Source organism: Halichoerus grypus, chromosome 9 (assembly GCF_964656455.1).
Source record: "Halichoerus grypus chromosome 9, mHalGry1.hap1.1, whole genome shotgun sequence".
Classification (NCBI taxonomy): Eukaryota; Metazoa; Chordata; class Mammalia; order Carnivora; family Phocidae; genus Halichoerus; species Halichoerus grypus.
In genome coordinates this window covers 142,380,990-142,399,391 of record NC_135720.1, presented here as the reverse complement: position 1 = coordinate 142,399,391, position 18,402 = coordinate 142,380,990, and the positions used below count along the sequence as shown (strand labels likewise).

At 44.4% G+C, this 18,402-nt stretch overlaps 1 protein-coding gene, 1 long non-coding RNA gene and 2 other non-coding genes across 4 annotated transcripts; 2 read left to right on the top strand and 2 right to left on the bottom strand.

The window, feature by feature from the left end:
- Positions 1–9,216: 9,216 nt before the first annotated feature.
- On the top strand, positions 9,217–9,290 carry TRNAN-GUU (transfer RNA asparagine (anticodon GUU)). Its single transcript has one exon. It is a non-coding gene; the product is annotated as a tRNA-Asn (tRNA).
- A 1,114-nt stretch (positions 9,291–10,404) lies between these two features.
- Positions 10,405–13,917, bottom strand: ABT1 (activator of basal transcription 1). Its single transcript, XM_036112313.2, has 3 exons — positions 13,612–13,917; positions 12,833–13,038; positions 10,405–12,685 (listed from the first exon to the last, which is right to left on the bottom strand). Exons 1-3 carry the CDS (start codon positions 13,850–13,852, stop codon positions 12,323–12,325), a joined length of 810 nt encoding a protein of 269 aa, XP_035968206.1. The 5' UTR covers positions 13,853–13,917; the 3' UTR covers positions 10,405–12,322.
- A 39-nt stretch (positions 13,918–13,956) lies between these two features.
- On the top strand, positions 13,957–16,682 carry LOC118548440 (uncharacterized). The gene is made up of 2 exons (XR_004923610.2): positions 13,957–14,110; positions 15,649–16,682. It is a non-coding gene; the product is annotated as an uncharacterized LOC118548440 (long non-coding RNA).
- TRNAY-GUA (transfer RNA tyrosine (anticodon GUA)) lies at positions 15,763–15,851 on the bottom strand. The gene is given in 2 exon segments: positions 15,763–15,798; positions 15,815–15,851. It is a non-coding gene; the product is annotated as a tRNA-Tyr (tRNA).
- Positions 16,683–18,402: the final 1,720 nt, after the last annotated feature.

The following is an 18,402-nucleotide window of genomic DNA, read 5'->3' as shown; positions in this document are numbered from 1 at the left end:
TTGTGAAAACCGAAGGGCAGGTCATACGATGTGTACTATAGGACTCCATTTTAATATATATGGACATCTATAGGAAAAACGCTGGGAATATATATATTAAAATGGAAACAGCGATTATCTCTGTTGGTTTATAGGTTTATTTCCCAAATATCTAATAATGAACATAATTTTGAAATTGAAAATGCAAGATCCATTTTTTTAAATTATGGTAAAATATAACATAAAATTTACCGTTTTAACCATTTGTAAGTGTATCAATAGCATTAAGTACATTCCCCATGTTGTACGACCATCACCACTATCAAGTTCCAGAACTTTTTCATCATCCCAAACAGAAACTCTGAACCCATTCAACGGTAATTTCTCATTCCCTCTTCCCCCAGTCCCTGGAAACCTTTATCTCCCTTTCTGTCTCTATGAGTTTGCCTAGTGTAGGTACCTCATATAAGTAGAATCATACAATATTTGTCCTTTTGTGTCTGGCTTATTTCACTCAGCATAATGTCTTCAAGGTTCATCCCTGTGCAGCACATATCAGAATTTTGTTCTAAGGATGAATAATATTCGTTGTATGAATATACCACATTTTGTTTATCCACTCATCTGTTGATGGATATTTGTGTTGTTTTCACCTTTTAATCCATTATTTTAAAAACAGTTCTTCATGTAGCTTCTAGGGCCTTGTGAAGTTCTTATGTTTTTGCCTACAAAATTAAGCTGATAACTAGATTCTCCTTTTTTATTTTTTCTTATTTTTTTAACACTTTATTTTTAGTGATCTCTACACCCACCCTGGGGCTCAAACTCACAATCCCAAGCATGCTCTACCTGCTGAGTCAGCCAGGCGTCTCTAGATTGTCCTTTTAAAGAAAAAAAAAATGGCCTGTTATGTTAGTAAATGTCCCTGAGAGGATTCTCTGGTGTTCTGTCTCTCAAATTCTCGTATTTTTCTCTCTTATTTTTCTTCAATGCTCAAGATTTATACAGTTTACTTTTATTGGTGAGATAAAACTTATACATGAAATGCTTTTAAAATAAGATACCAATAAAGAACTTAACTGTGATACAAACTTTGTCCAGGCAGAACTCAGAGGAAGGAGACATCACCCAACTGAACCCCTGGTTAGGAAAATCCATCCTGGAAGCCCCACCTCTCAGAGACAGAATCTCTGGTCGGAGTTCCCACTGGAGACCAGGGCCTCTCAGCCTCTCTGCTCCAAGCAGTTGAACTTACAGCTTGAAGTGGATAGTTTCTCTTATAATCTCTTGTGCTGTTTTCATGTGGAAATTTTCTTAATAGGTCATCCACTATCCTACTAGATACTTTAAGAGTTAAAGTATTAGGTGTAAAGTATTTAGGAGTTAAAGTATTAAAGTAACATATTAAAGTATTAGTAAAGTTAATTAGAAATTAAACAGCTACTGGGAAAGAAGCCTCCCCTAGAGAGAAGAGAGGTGCAAAGGAAGTAACATTTGTTAAGCACTTATTATTATGAAGTACGATTATTTCTTTCAAAGAACATTAAAATCTGGTAGTAGAGTACCATCTGAAATGACTCAACAACCCATTTGAAAAAAGGAGCATGCGGTGGTTTGGCCTACCTACAAGTATCTTATCAGGGGGTTGCCCGAAGTGCAGGCTTTAACCAGATTGAATGTGGCCTATCACAGTTATAGAACTTTTTCTTCCATTTCACAAATATTTACTGAGTGCCGGACATTATTCTAGATGCTGCAGAAATATCAGTGAACAGTTCATGCACTTACAAAAGTTACATTATGATGGGAGGTTGGGGTAAACACAAAAGCAAACAGTCCTAATAGTCACGTAGCCTGAATTCAGGGGACAACACTGTGAAACGTGGTGTGTTGTGAAAAGAACACTGAAATCGAATCAGGAAGTCAGGTAGGTAATATCTGCTCTTCTACTTAGAAGCCTCATAGGAAGACATTTTTGGTCCCTATCTCCTTCAGTAAAATTAATGGCATTAAATCAGTTGGTCACTAACATACATTATCCCTCACATTCTGTGATTTCTTCACTTCTAATTTTACCGAAGTTTACAGCGTCAACTCAGCCCCCACACCCACTGCCCACCACTCTGCAGACCGTCCGTCTTGCGGGAATATTCTGAAACAGAACGTCTCACAGTTACCACATCCATCGGTTAGTTTAATGCTATTGCTACGGTCCTGGACAGACTTAGCTGTTCGCACCAGATGGATATGGATTCAGGAAAGAAACCAGAAATGCACAAGCAGAAACAGATCCTGGAGCTGCCCGAGTTAGAGAACTTTGGGATCCATCCTTCTGGGAAAAAAGCAGAAGCAATAGTGCACAAAGGACCATGAGAAGACAGCCTCCAAAGACCTCCGGATGAAGGCGTGAGCTGCGGGAGAGGGAAAGTCATGAGGTGTGTGGTAGGATCAGCAGCCTTGAGCCAATTCCATATTCACCAAACTTTACCGATCCTGTTTATGGCTTAGTTAAAAAAAAAAAAAAATCAGTCCCCACTCCCATTATGTGTATGTGAATCTCATGTATTACATCAACCCCAGCTCTTTCCTCGCCCTACTATGTGGCAAATCTTTGGGTCAAAAACCAAGGAGAAGGAAATATTCACCATTATTGGCTCCAAATCTGGGGGCAAAAAGACCCTCTGCTCTTGGACATCCTTCCTTTCAACCCTCCTTTTTTTTTCTTAATCTGTAAAATAAATCAGTACCACTGAGAATTGGTGAAACACTGATTACTAGGTGTTCATTTTACAAGGACTCTAGAAATTGGGCAGGCGTCATGTTCCCATTAAATCCCTGAGGAAACTGAACAGTCCAATAAATGTATTGACCCAGACGTGAATTCTGCAGGGAATAACAGAACAAGAAACATGCTTGTTTGAGGTCATTATGTCCTTCTATGGAACTTAATGGATTGATTTCTATAACCCTCTAAAGCAGGAGGGGAATATTAAAGATGTGTCACTGAATGAAAAGGTAGACTAAAACTAAGGTCAGATTGAATTCTACTTTGCAGAGCAAAAGGCATTTTGGGAGAATTTGGGGAGCTGTTTCCTGGATCCTAATTTGAGTACAGGGACAGGCAATGGTGCTCGTGAACTTTCTCTTTGATCCTGTTTTGAGGCTGCTCAGCAACTCCTCTCCTTTTTTATAGGATTAATTGATTTGATTGATTTAAATTAAAAGACTTGTTTAGAGCACTTGTAGGTTTATAGAAAAATTAATCAGAAATACAGATAGTTCAAGGGCACCTGGGTGGCTCAGTCGGTTAAGCGTCTGCCTTCGGCTCAGGTCATGATCCCAGGATCCTGGAATCGAGCCCCGCATCGGGCTCCCTGCTCAGTGGGGAGTCTGCTTCTCCCTCTGCCTCTGTCTGCGGCTCTACCTGCTTGTGCTCTCTCTCAAATAAATAAATAAAATCTTAAAAAAATAAAAAGAAATACAGACAGGTCAAAAAAAGAAAAAAAAGTACAGAGTTCTCACATACTGAATCTCCCTCTGCACACAATTCCTCCTGTGATTTACACCTTGTATCAGTAGTACATTTATTACAATTGGTAAGCAAATATTAATTCATTATTATTAACCTAAGTCCAAAATTTACATTAGAACATTCTTTGAGTTTTGACGATGCATGATGATGTGTGTCCGCCCTGACTGCCTCAGACAGAATACTTTGCCCTAAAAATCTCCTGCGCCCCACCTTTTCATCTCTCGCTCCCACTCTGAACCTCTAGCAACCGCTGATCTTTTTACAGTCTCCATACTTTTACCTTTTGCAAATGGCATATAGTTGGAATCCTATAGTATGTAGCCTTATGCATTTAAGATTCTTCCATGTTTTTTCATGACTTGACAGCTCATTTCTTTTTAGCACTGAATAATATTCCACTGTCCAGGTGCACCACCGTTCATACATTCACCTGTCGAGGGACATCTTGGTGGCTTCCAAGTTTTGGCAAATATGAATAAAGCTGCAAGAAACATTGTGTGCAGGTTTTTGTGTTGATATAGCAACTTACCTGGGTAAATATCAAGAAGTCCAGTTGCTAGATTGCGTGGGCAGGCGATGTTCAGCTTTGTAAGAAACTGTCAAACATTCTTCCAAAGCGGCTGTACCATTATGCATTCCCACCAGAAAGAAACATGAACCCCTGTTGGTCCATATTCTCACCAGCATGGTGTTATCAGTGTTTTGAATTTTAATAGGTGTGGCGTGATATCTCATTGTTATTTTAATTTGTAATTCCCTAATGACATAGGCTGGGGAGCATCTTGTCACGTGCTTATTTGCCATTGTAGATCTTTTCTGATGAGGTGTCTATTCAGATCTTTTGCCCATTTTTAAATTAATTGATTTTCTTACTGTTGTATTTTAAGAGACCTTTGTATATTTTGGGTACCAGTCATTTATCATGTATGGGTTTTTTGGTAAATTTTCCTCCCAATCTTTTTATTCTTTTAAATAAACTCTACCTTTTGGTTGATCTTTCCCATTGGGCATATGGAGAAAAGCCTGATGATTTGACCCCATGAGTATTTCTTGTATCTGCCTCATTCTTTCTGTCTCTGCCACTCTCACTCTAGGCTAAAGCACTGGCATCTCTTGCCTGGATTATAATAACCTCCTAACTGGTCTCCCACACCCATTTTTGCCTCTCTTTAGGCTTCTCTTTATACTACAGGCAGATAGATGTCTTAAAAATACAGATCTACGCACGCCATGTCCCTGTTTAAAACCCTTTGGGTAAAGATACAAACTCTTAATATTAGCTACGAGGCCCACATCATCTGGTCTTTCCTTGCTTCTCCAGGCTCCCCTTGTTCCCAGAGATGTCTCTTTCAGTGTTAGTCACACTCATCCTTCATATCCTGGTAGGTTTTATGTTGCCTCCTACCTCAGGGCCCTTCCAAATCCCCTTCCCTCTGCCCAGACTTCCTTTCTTCTCCTTTTTTATCTGTAAGTTCATTTCTCTTTATCCTTCACTCTCAGCTCAGATGTTCCTTCTCCTATGTTAGAGGCTGGATATATTCTAATCCAACATTTTACTCTTTATAACATTTATCACAGAGCATAGATTTGTATACATTTGTGTACTTATTTGGCTCTTGTAGTTTTTCTACCAGACCATAAGCTCCTTGAAGTCTGAAAAAGTGCCCATGCGTCATGGTATCTCCTGAGCCTAGGACATGTGAAGACACTCAATAAATATGTATTAAGCAAGTGAGTGCATTTCTGACTTGAAGGCTGGAAGTTTTATCAGAGCAAGACTATTTCATGCCTTTCTTCTTCCCTTAGCCCTGTCTTACCAGGACACTAATGTCTCAGAATTGCTCTAACTTTTGAAGAAGCAATGTGCACTGTTATGATAGCCAGGACCCAGCTAAGTTGGGATAAGTAGATTTATCTGTTCCTTGGTTTATTTATTATTTCAATTCCTGAACACTGGTATTCTTCCTTGATTCTGGTACTCTACTGACTAACCAATAACTAACCAATTAACCAATGACTAGTCAAGTTTCTGCACTGGAACTTGAGCTCTATTTTTGGGTAGATAACTAGATATAATACTTTGTGATAGAGGCGTTATCTGAAAGGAACGTTAACCACTCTTCTGGTGTCTTCCCCTCACTGTCCTTCTCTACATCTGTCTTTCGTGCATGCGGCTGTCCATCTTCTGGACTAGTCACACGCACAGCTCTGTGCTTGGCCCTGTTGGTAATAGAAAGTGTGGACTGGATCAGGCCCTTGTCCCCTTGCACAATCATTACAGAACTGTTAGGGTTTCTGTGTATACACACACATCCACATGCACTTATACATACATATTTATATGTACATTTAAGTGTCTGGTTAAATGGGCAAGGTAAGAGTTAAAGGAATGTTGAGAAGGGAGAGGGTCTTGCAGGCTGGAGAAGGCAGGGAAAGCTTCATAGAGCTTGGGTCTTGAATCATGTGTACGAATTTAGGGCGTCACAGGCAGAGTGGGAAACATGATCAGCAGTATGATGATAGGGATGAGTGTATCACGTGTGAGAGCCAGAAAAGAGACTGAAGTTACTGTTAAAAATAGGGTGAGGCCAGAGGGTGGAGGATCGTCAACAACAAGCCCATTCCCTGTTCCCTAACAGGGGTTCCGAGAAAGAAGTTTGACTCGATGAAAGAAGTGGATATATAGAGGAGGAAGGAAGTTCCTGGAAAATGCCAAGATCGTTTGTTTGGGGAAACTGAAAGATAGCTGTACTCCTGAGGAAGATTTGACTTGGGATGGATGTAAAGAATATGTTCTCATCCATATACCATCAGTCAAAACGGAGAAGTAAGCAAAGGCCCAGGGCAGAACATTCAGAAAGAGTTGTTCATAAGGGTTACAGGGGCCCCTGGGTGGCTCAGTTGTCTGTCTTCTTTGGCTGCGGTACTGATCCTGGGGTCCTGGGATCAAGCCCCGTGTCGGGCTCCCTGCTGAGTGGGGAGTCTGCTTCTCCTCCTGCCTCTGCCACTCCCCCCCCCCACCGCCACTCATGCTCTCTCTCAAATAAATAAATAAAGTTTAAAAAAAAGAGTTGCAAAGAGAATTCACACAGCCAATAAATGACAGAACAAAGAATCAGCATTGGTATCTGAGTCTGTGGTTGATGTTTTTTTCACTATGCTACCGTGGTCTATGATTTAATTTGGGTAAACGAGCTCACCAGTGAATCTAGTACAACTCAAGTCCTGCTTTTCTCTTTAAAAGCAGAATTCTCAACACTGACTTCACATTGGCATTACCTAGCATACTTCCAAAAAAAACCCAAAAACACTGATGTTTTGGCCCTCTGTTCGACAATTTAAATCAGAATTTCAGCGAGTTGGCCTTGACATCCCTATGCTTTAGAAACTCTCCAGCTACTTGTATTGTTCGTCGGAGTTGAGAACGTTAAGTGAACTCCTTCCCTTGCTATTTTTGCAGACCCTGGTGTCCTTCCTGGAATGCTTCAGTACCTTTTGTCTGTACCAAAGAATTTCACGATTTCTTTATTTGCTATATAGTTTTGAAATTATTTCACATGTACAATTTCCAGTCCCTTGTGGACCGGTATTCTTTGTTTATTTGTTTTTGTATTTCACATAGACTCAAACACAGTACTAGATATAAAGCAAGAATGAATAGACTTGGCTTGTCCTGACTCAGAATATTTTATTCTGTCATAACTTTATCTTGCTTTGCTTTGTTTTGTTTTGTTCTACATTCCATTGACTTCCTGGGCTTGTAGCCCTTCAGTTAGGCGATTCTGGATTTCTTTGGTTTTTCAGGAAACAGTGACATTCGAGGATGTGACTATAGAATTCACCAAGGTTCAACTGGATTCTGAACAGGAGGGTTTACACTGGGATATGATGATGGAGAGTTATAGAAATCTGATCTCATTGGTCAAAAATTCCTTTCCCCTTTGAAATGTCTTTGCCTCTTTTTGACTGTTAATAGTGCTGACACATCACAAGAATTTAATTGACTTCTCTCCGATGTGGGGTCAGAATAATCAGATATTTCTAAAGCACATTTTAAGCCAAGAGACTAGGTGTTTCAGCTTTCCATTCCCCAGATCTGTTAGTTTGAAGTACGGCTAGAAACTAGCCAGTATGTTAACTTACATGACACTATCCTCTTTACCCTAGATCAGAAACCCCCTTTGAAGGACTCCTTACTGTCAAGATGTAGTAGGAAACATACTAGAGCTTAATGGTTCAGAGCTTAGGTTTGGGAGTTCATTCATCATGAAATCCACCAGTGTGTTACCCTGGGCATGTCACTCAACCTTTCCAAGTCCAAGTTTTATCTAAGACAAAATAGCACATTATTTGGCTACTTCTTATTCTCCTAGCAAAGAAAAAATACATTACATCATAATATTTCTGATCACCTGTCTCTACCCTTTCTCCCAGCTAGTGCGATCTCTGTCTAGGGACATATTAATGTCATTTTGCACTACCATCCAGACCTTTCCATGTACCGTATATTCCAAAATACTCAAGTTTATGCCGAAAACCCTAAATGGATTTTTTTACTTTGAAGTCTCCAAGATCTTATTTTACTCAACCAACATTTTAAATCTTAATGTTTCACTCCTTTTCTTCCTGAAGAAGAAATTCTGTCTCAAGACTGTGACATAGAAATCCTGCCTGAGTTTCCAGCTTGCTGGCCCGCTCTACACATAAGCCAATTAGATAGGTAAGTGATATAGATAGATAGATAGATGATAGATAGATGATAGATAGATAGATAGATAGATAGATGATAGATAATAGAGAGATGATAGATGATTAGATGATAGATAAATACAGAAGGGCGGAGATCTCTATTGAGAGGGACTGAGGTAGAGAGATGAGAGAGAAGGAGATTTATCATATATGTTCTTCTCTGGAAGAACCATGACCCAAACAACCACTGACATTTTTTAGTGTCTTGTTACACAGCAATAGCTAAATGTAGCGACAAGGCTAGAAGTTGTCTAACAGACCTAATTACATCCAAGTTAATCCTTTTAGGCAGAATATCATGTGCTGTGTACTTTCTGTGACTTCTTCAGGAAGCACATGTTAATTTGTCCCGTTGTTGATGTTAAATTTGATCCCTAGTTTCAGTGGAGACATAGGTCTCTTCTTTGTAAAGATTTGATTTTCTCTTTGCAATTAGCAAGATAGCTCTGCGCTCCTACTTTGGTAAATGAGAACATCCAATTTCCCAGGAAGTACACTTTTACCTGATAATTTGAGGATGCGTTGATGAGCCTCTAGGTTTTCCCTTCTTCGTTGTTCTTCCTGGTATCTTTCCCATTTAATGTCTTCATCTATACAGAATCCTTACAGGGCCTGTTCTATCACCTGAAGGGTCAGCAAAAACTCTCTTTTTGAACTGAAAATAAATTCTGTCCGGATGTCCTTTTTCGGATTATATTCACACTTATTCGGGTAAACTGCAGTCCCGCGCCCTGCTCCCCACCCAATCAACATTCCGAAGTTCCTCTCTAAGCATAATATTAATATCCATATTATCAAAACTTGTTTTGAAAACAAGCATAGGAACAACAAAAATCATGCGGGGACAGTTCTTCAATATATATACCCAACGAAAGCGTCATTCGTAAAGTGTATCGCACGGTGTGGACTGGAAAAATGAAATGATCAGGTCTGACAAGGCGTCGCTTCCCACCCCAGTCTCTGTGGCGCAATCGGTTAGCGCGTTCGGCTGTTAACCGAAAGGTTGGTGGTTCGAGCCCACCCAGGGACGGCCCTTTCCATTTAAGGACACCGCGTAGAGCTTGCGTTTTCCTTCCGAAACTTTGTGTGAGAATATTGTTTCTGACCATTCTCACAAATTAAATGAAAATCGAGCTAACAGGCTTAGCCAGATCGTCTTTGGGATGGGGGTAATATTCTCTTGTTCAGCGATTAAAAACAGCGAATGCGTTCAATACCCTGAGTCAGATCCTCGGGTAGGGCCTTCGACATCCCCAAGACACTGCGAACGAAGAGTGCTGGAGGCTTCTGTCTGGGATATCTGGTTTCCAGTGACGGGTATTTTTCTAAATCATGTTTCCTCGCTTATAAGAGGAATCATAAAAATGGTCGCTTACACTTTTCATAAAAGGTATTTTGACATTATCTACCAAAATTACTCTGCAAGTTCACGTCTGGAAATGTATACAATTACTGTATTTGTACAACTAAAATTGACCCATGTCAGGGTCATTCACGGCAACATTTAAAAAAGAGAAAATTTAAGTGTAAAAAAGATGTTCTCCTGCCCTCCAAGGGCTTAGTCTCCAGGGAATCAAACTGACAGTTCCTGGGAAATTCATTTTCTTCCACCCATTCTTATTTTCATTTCTCACTCCACCTGTGATTTACCCAGTTCACCAGCCTCTGGGTGTGAGCTCTTTGTGCAGAACTATTGAACTGGAGCCTGAGATGCTGACCTTGAATATACTGATATCTTTATTTCATTCAAAAAATTAAGCCCTATATGTGTTTTATTTTATAAGTTGTTAGCGACCTAAGGGGAAGAATTTTCTTGATCTTGATATTCTCTTTATCTAGCAAAGGGAGCAATGGGCACTTAGAATTCTGATTAAATGAACAGCTTGTCAAATTCTGACACTGGATTTCTCTGGCTCACTTGGAAGACACCATAACCTGAGGAAACAATCCACATGAAACAAACTCACAAGAAATGAACACAGAAACCAGGGTATCAAGTTCCTAAGACTGAGGGTGTAACATTACACACGTCTCTGTTGATGGGTATGAGAGGTATAGGCATTGTGGGAAATGTTACACCAAGTAACCATTATTTTTTACTGTATGGTCGTCTTTATTCTCCCAAATAAAGTTCACCTACCAAATTAAAATCTTAACATGACTAAGATTTTATTTTAGAGCCAAAGAAGTGGATTAATCCACTTCACCCAAAGAACAAATGAGTAATTATATTGAGGACAGTGGGTAAAAAAAAAAATAGTACAAGCAAAACCCAAATTATTATAATCACTCTACTACTTCCTTTAAGTTTAATGAACTAGATACTGACCAGTTTTTTTAAGACTTTGAGAGAGAACATGAGCAGGGGGAGAGGCAGAGGGAGAAGCAGACTCCCTGCTGAGCAAGGAGCCTGATGTGGGGCTCAATCCCAGGATCCTGGGATCATGACCTGTGCCAAAGGTAGAGGTTAACCAACTCAGCCACCCAAGTGTCCCTTTTCTAACATTTTTTAAGTCATCTCTACACCCAGCATGGGGCTCAAGCTCACAACCCCAAGACCAAGAGTTGTATGTTCCAACTGAGCCAGCCCCGTGCCCTGACCAGCTTTAATTTATATATTTATTTATTTTATAATTTAGTTTAGTTTACTGTGACACCAGTTTTCGTTTCTCTTAGGGGCTTACCTAGATTCTTTGTGGCCTCCAGGGCTGCTCTGCACGTCGCTTATGAACCGTCCCTCACCTAAGCCCTGATTCACACAAGTGCACCTTTGTGCCTGGCTACCTCCCAGGCTTTGTCCACCTTTACAGTGGTTTGAACCCAACACGACATCCACAGAGCTTTGTTTCCAAAAACAGGACTACACCAGGCTCAGTCAGACTTCTGTTCACTTTTCAGGACTGATCTGGAGAACCTGGTGAAAACTGCCCTATCTCTGGAGAGTGTGATCCAGAGTCAGCTCCGTATTAAGCACTGCTTCCCTTCCCAGACAGAGTCCACCATGCCCTCCCATGGCCCCTACTCTACCCCTTATATACATGTACCAGGATGCCTGCAGTACTTCTGTATGTGTACTTCTTAAATGTCTCTTTCTAGTGGTAACTCTTAGCACCAAGGGCCATGTGTTATTACCTACTATCCCTATGTCCTCATATAGCGACTTAGTAAATGCTGAACTAGATAACTGATAAAATGGGCTAAGAAATTAATTTGATAGATAGAAAAGGGTCCAGGCTGAACTGGGGGTGTGGGGGGGGAATGGTGGCTCTGAGACCAGGAGATGAAGGGGAATGAACAGGACATGAGAAGATAGAAGTTAGAACTCATAAAATGCCCCCTCTCCCCAAAAAACTACAAAGGCATATAAATATATAAATTTTTTCTTTTCTACACATACATTTGGAAGGTGGCTCCCAACCCAGTCCCATCCCACTAACCCCTGGCCCTGTTAAACTTTTCTTTTTTTTTTTTTTTTTAAAGATTTTATTTATTTATTTGCCAGAGAGAGACACAGCGAGAGAGGGAACACAAGCAGGGGGAGTGGGAGAGGGAGAAGCAGGCTTTCCCGCTGAGCAGGGAGCCCGATGCAGGGCTCGATCCCAGGACCCCGGGATCATGATCTGAGCCGAAGGCAGACGCTTAACGACTGAGCCACCCAGGCGCCCCTAAACTTTTCTAAATAAAACGGATGTTGCTGCTGCCCTTCAACTACAGTTGGTAGAAATAGCTGCCTGGACTTGACCTATCACTCTAGCTTGAAGTAAAGGCTCTTCCTGGGTCCCGAAAGTGGGATTTTTAGAGGATCTCACTGGGGAGGAGGCAGACAGCCAAGAATCAAACAAAATTGGCATCCTGCAGTAGTCCCACTCTTGCTAGTATGAATTAGGGGCCTCAGCCAGGCAACAGGAGTTGGAGGGGGGACCAGAGGAACACAAGACGTCAACGTCTAAGCACCCACCAGACTCCTGGTCTTAGAAAGATAATATAATCATTATCAGGTAGACAGGAAGCAGGGCTAAGAGATGGAAGGGGTCTGTCCACCCTTCAAGAGTCCCTGACTGGTTAGGGTTCCTCCATGCTCGCCGAAGGTGGTGGAGCTCCAAAGATCTTGGCAAGCAGCCCTCGGTTGGAGCGAGCCTGGTCCTGCGCATTTGCCAGGCGAGCCCGTTCACGTCCCCCTGGCCGAGCCGCCTTCCGGGCTCTCAGCTCTTGCTCAGTAGGACGCTGGGCAAAGGTCCAGGTGCCTTTCGGGCGGGCAGAGTCCCCCTCGGCGGCAAGGAAGCGCTGTCCCCGTTCCACACTTCGAAGGTAGAAGTCAGTCTCCCGCTTGGCCTGGGCAACCTCGGCCCTCAGACGCTGCCTGCGCACCTGGCGCTCAAAGGCCAGATGTTCGCTGAGGTGGGACCACGTGAAACGGTGCAAGTACTATGGGCAGGAAACAGGAGAAGATCCGGGTAGGGGACGTCAGGGATGGAGAGGAGATGAGAGGGGGGGCCGACAAAAGGGAATGAGGCGCTGGCTGGGGCCGGGAAGGCGGGAGGATGAGACGAGGCCGGCAAGCCTGGCCCTCACCTTGAGGTTCCACAGGTCGTAACGGAAGGGGCTGCGCCGTCGGGCTCCCATGGGCGTGTTGTGCAGACTGGCCGCCACGCGCTTGGCTACCCGCTTGTCCCGGAACTCCACCCAGCCCTCGGTGTAGTCCTTGCTGTACTTGGACCGCTTTTTGCCTCCCGCGGCCGAGGCTGCCGCTGCCTTCTTCTTGCGCCTCACGAAGCCGTCTGGGCCCAAGACACAGCAGCGGTTTAGGAGGCCGACGTGGCACCCAACTGACTTCACCTCCCACTCGCCCGCGGGCCGGGATCCCCCCTCAAGGCCTCTGCGGGGAAGAGAACTGCAAGGCCCACCCTCTCCCCTACACCCTCTCCCTGCGTCTCACTCAGTCCCTTCCTGAGCCGTCAACTCCTGCATCAGATGCGCTCTGCACATGCACACGCCCCGACTCCCAACTCGGTTAGCGCCTGTAGGACAGCTGGGGTCAGGGATCAGACACTGTCTCTAGACCTGGGTCACGGGGACGGAGGGGACGGGTTCAGTTCCGTGAAAGAGCCTCAGACTCTTACTCAGGGCGCGCTCATCTAACGAGCCGGCAGATTCGGTTCAGGAGCGGGGGGTGTGCGGAGTGGACGCCACAGGCCAAACGTAACCAGCCGAGAACCACCCATCTGCGCTCACTGAGCGACCCACACCCAACCCCGGCCCCCAAAAGAGCCGGGCGCCGGCCTCGAGTCCCTGCCCCCACAGCGCCTCGGACCCGCGCAGCCCGCCCGCACAGCCCGGGCCCGCGCTCTTACCCTCGGGCTGGAAGAAAACGCGCCCGACCTCGCCGTACGCGCTGAGAAGGTTCCGTACGTGCAGAGGCCGAAAGCGGGGCGGGAGGTGGCCCAAGTACACAATGCCCGGCACCACCCGCTTCTTGGCGCCACAAGCCGCCGCTTCGGATTCCTCCCGCTCCTCCGCCGCCTCTGGGTTCTGGTCTGTCCCTTCCCGAGGCTCCTGCTCCTCCGCCTCCCTCTCCAGCTCCTCCGCCTCCATGCCGGCGGAGCGAGAAGCACGGCAGCCGTAAAGCGCCGCGCCGTCTGCCGCACAGCGCGTGCGACGGCCGGCGGGAGGGGCGGGGCCGGCGGGAGGGGCGGGGCCGACGGGGCGGAGGTGAACGGCAGGACGAGACTCGGTGCAGAGAGCGGAAGTGGGGCCGGCTCAGCCGCGGGGTTCGAAGCGGGAAGGCGGGACCTGAGGCTCGCGGTGGCCGAGCTGGCGGCGCTCGGGGCTGCAGCGGCCGGAGCCGAGCGGGTAGGTCCGCAGGTGGCCGCGCCCTAGAGAGCGCCTCGGCGAGATGGGAAAACGCGGGAGGCGGGCTCTTCTGGAATGTGGGAAAGCTTTGCGGAGTTGGGAGATCGAAGCAGCACTTGACCCAGGGGACCCGGGTGCGACTCCGGCTGGGGGATGATTCGCCTCTACGGTTGACTCAGACTTCAGTTTTTAAAGTCGTCTTGAGTTTTGAAATGTGAATTATTTTTCAAAATTTAACTTCGAGTTCTGAATGTTTTTAAGTTTTGAAAATGTAGCTTAATTTTGCAAATACAAGTTTTGGAAACTTAGATTTTGAATACTTCAGCTGTCACCTCATTTAGCTTAAAACCTTTTGTGTACTTTGAAATATTAATTTGCAGTTTGGTTTTGTGAATAATGTCCAGGAGATTTTAATGGGCAACAGTTACTTCTCCTGTTTTCAAAACGTTCTTTGCGTTGGTTGACACGTGATGCATGCTGATATTATAAACACCTGTTGTCCTGTGTGCACACGGCCCGGACTGCGGCGACCCCGGGGCGGCGCGCCAGCCCTGCTCTCCCGGGACCGGCGTCCGCTGCGGGCCCCGGCGCGGCGGGGCGGGCGGTCCTTGCACCGCAGCCGAGGCCTCTCCCGCGGGCGCCGGGCGCAGCCCCTCCTCGCAGTGCGGGGACCGCCCGGCAGGGGGCGCCGTCCGCGCGCTCTTGGCGCCGCCGTTCCTCCCGCGCGCACCTGCCGCTGGGCCCACTGCAAAGACCAGCCGCCGCGGATGCGGAGCCGCCGTGCGGCCGGCTTTCTGGAAGGGCCCGGACGAGTGTGAGCAGAGCGTACACCCGCCCTCGCTGCAGCGGGACCGGCTTTCCTATCCGCTGGAGCGGGCGGGTGCGCACAGGAACCGGGCAGGGGTCCACAGCTACCCCCCGAGGTGACATCTCCTGCCAGGCGGGCGCCCCAGTTCAGTTCTGCCGGAACAGGGCGCCGCGCGCTTCCGTGGAGAGGGCGAAGGAGCTGAGAAACCAGCCTCCTCGAGTGCTTACACCTGTTTCGGTAGTTTTATGGAAGGGAACTTTCTGTCGGTTGCCCGCCGCTTCCTTTTTTGGAGGCGGGAGGGGGCGGTAAGAGGAATTGAATTCCTGTCTCCAAAACACGGAGCAAGGATGGGTGAGAGGAGAGCGCATCTTGGTATTGCTCCAAGCGGGCGGGGGTGGAAGGGGCCTGTGGGGGGTAGAGGATGCCGGTGTACAGGTGCCAGGCCTCTGGTGGTCCTTTACGCCGTTTTCTCTGCTTTGTATTTGAAATTCCCATTAATAAAATGTTTATTCACTTAAACATCAACATAACAGAACGGCCATGGGACCTCCAAAATAAAATGAAAACCTTGGGCCAAGAGGTCCTTCCCGTTCTCCACGTGCCCCATGATCCTTGCCCAAACTCCATGAAAAGTCAGTCTCCCTGGAGACCCTGTCTTACATGCGCAGCTTCTTGTGTATGTACCTGCGGATCGTTTATTTATTTATTTATTTATTATTATTATTTTCAGTCGTACAAGTTCATCTGTGAGCACAAACAACAAGGTGCCCAACTGTTCAAGTTTTCTTATCTGCGCTAAGGGTCCACGCAAGCGGCCTCAGGGAAAACCTGTCAAAAGGCTAAGTCCTTCGAGCCGGATTCGAACCAGCGACCTAAGGATGACCATGTCTGAACATCTACAGTCCTCCGCTCTACCAACTGAGCTATCGAAGGATTGGTGGTATGGTTTGTTAGAATACCTTGAATAATGTTTATCCCAGTGGTTTTAACCATTTTTTTTTTTTAAATTACAGGCAAACATTTTTTTCTAGGGTGCTAGAAATGTTCTAAACTGATAGGGGTGGTGATCATAGAGGTATATTAAAAAATTAATACCCTTGAACACTTAAGTTTTGTGCTTTTTAGTTTCTGATTTAGGTCTTTAAAAAAGAAAACACCACCACCCATGTTCCATGTCCTGCTCACTTAGGCATAATATAGATAGGACCATCACCCTTATTTCTCCTGCTGTCCCTCTGTCCCTTCTGCCTCCGGCCTCTCTATTAAAGTGATGGATAAATGATAATTTACCCTACATGTAGACAGCTGGGTTAAAGAGGAATCTATTGTCTTGAAGTGGACATACTGCTGAGTTCATTTTGGCAACTTTGCAATTCTTTTTGAAGGACAATGAAAATAATGTATAGACATAAAAGTACTGGACCCAAAACAAGAGGCATTGTGTGTGTGCGTGTGTGTTTAGGAATTGAGTGGCTCGTATTTAGTGGGGCAAATAAATGAAACACACCCCTCTCCAAATTTAAAAAAAGAGATTTAGAGCTGTGTTTGTGGGGATGCTGTCAGGTACTGCTAATGAGTACCTATTACGGCATTGGGCTTCCTGGCTGAACACCGATGGAGAAAGCAGGAAGCCGTCTGGACAGACTTTTCTTGATGATGTATCTACAGAAAAGATTTTCGGTGAATTTATAAGAGTATTGCTTATTAAAAATCAAAGTACTTCAAACTGTCATCTTGGAAAAATAAATCTTTCTTCAAAAGGTCCTATCCAGTGATTTCCATGAGAAATCTGCAACACATAATTTATATTTAATTCAGTTCCCTCTCATGAGAAATGAGGTACATTTCTTTCCAATAATCTAACCTAATCTGGGGGAAATGTGAGAATGCTAGAGTAGAAAAGGCTTAGAGAAAGGAGCGGTTTCTGTGCGAGACCATCTCTTTCACATACTGAGCGTCCTGACAGAGCCTTGAACACGACAGACATGAAAGCAGTCATACTCTAGGCTCTAAGTTCACATTGTGTCTCAAATAAAAGCTTTTCTTTCTTGTTTTTAAAGGAAAAAATGTTTACATTTTACTTAAGTATCTTAGAACACACAGATTGACACGATATTCATCACAAAGGACAACACTTCGTTTCAGACGTCTCTCCTCATCTCAGAAGCCTCCCTTGCCATAACACAGCAGCTAATCCAAATTTCTTTCTCTTTTCTCTCGTTTATAAACTTCCAAACTCCCTCTCTTAGCCAGTGCTCATTGGCTTTTGACTCTCTGAGTGTCTCCTCATCTTCAGCATCTGCCTTTTTTTCTTGTGTAACTCTCTAGCTTTTCCAGTAGGTCAGAGCTTTCCTCTTACCCGATCTACCACTCTCTCTCTTTTTTTTAGAGTTTATTTAAATTCAAGTTAGTTAACATAGAGTGTACTATTAGTTTCAGGGTTAGAATTTAGCGATTCATCACTTACCTATAATACCCAGTGCTCATTACATCCAGTGCCCTCCTTAATGCCCATCACCCAATTACCACATCCCCCACCCACCTCCCCTGCAGCCCCGATTTTCACAAAGGGCACAATGGGACCTGAGAAAAGGTTCCGTATTTTTCTCATCAGCCGGTGCTAGGTAATGTACAAGTATTCATTTGAGATCCCAGAGCCTCATGTCTCAGTCATGTCGTATTGCAGAGTTGATTTAAGCCTGAAATGGTTCTATAGCGAACTGACTCAAACTTGCCTGCTCCTAAAGCTTACAGACAATATTCCAATGGAATACTCAGCAATAAAAAGAAGCAAACTATTGATAGAGGTAACAACAGGGATGAATCTCCTGTGCCTTATCCTAAAGGCAGATACAAAAGGCTACCTAAGACATTCTTATGAGCACAAAACTAAAGGAATAGAAACCATCAGTAGTTAGCAGGTTAGAATGGAGGGGGAGGAGTTAGCTGCACAAGGAACATGGAGAAGTTGGGAGTGCGATGTAACCATTTCGTATCTTCACTGTGGGTGTGGTTATATGACTATACATTTGTCAGAACTCATGGTACTAAAAAGGGACATCTTATGTAAATATTGCCTGAATTTTTAAAGTGGGAAAAGAAACTTCCGAAAAACTAAACCAGGTGAAAAGGTAAAGTGTAGGTTAGAATTTATTAGAAATCAATAAATCTTATTATCAGATTAAAAAAGACCTATATGATTATCTCAATAGATGCAGAATAAACATGACAAAATTAGGATGCATTCATGGATTAAATTTCTGCCAACTAGTAATATAAGAGAATTTCATCAACCTATAAAAGACATATTGAAAAACCCTACCATTAGCATATTTAGTAGTGAAAGACTGAATGGTTTGTCACTAAGATCAGGTCTAGAACAAGGATATCCGACCTTGACTTCTATTCAGTATTGCCCTGGAGGTTCTAGCCATACAAGTCAAGAAAGAAAGAAAAGCATAGATTTGAAAAGGAAAGGCAAAAC

Coding starts and splice junctions, on each gene's coding strand:
- ABT1 (XM_036112313.2), bottom strand. CDS start 13,852: ATGGAGGCGGAGGAGCTGGAGAGGGAGGCGGAGGAGCAGGAGCCTCGG. Junction 13,039..13,611: donor CGTTTTCTTCCAGCCCGAGG/GTAAGAGCGCGG, acceptor TCTTGGGCCCAG/ACGGCTTCGTGAGGCGCAAG. Junction 12,686..12,832: donor ACGACCTGTGGAACCTCAAG/GTGAGGGCCAGG, acceptor TCCTGCCCATAG/TACTTGCACCGTTTCACGTG.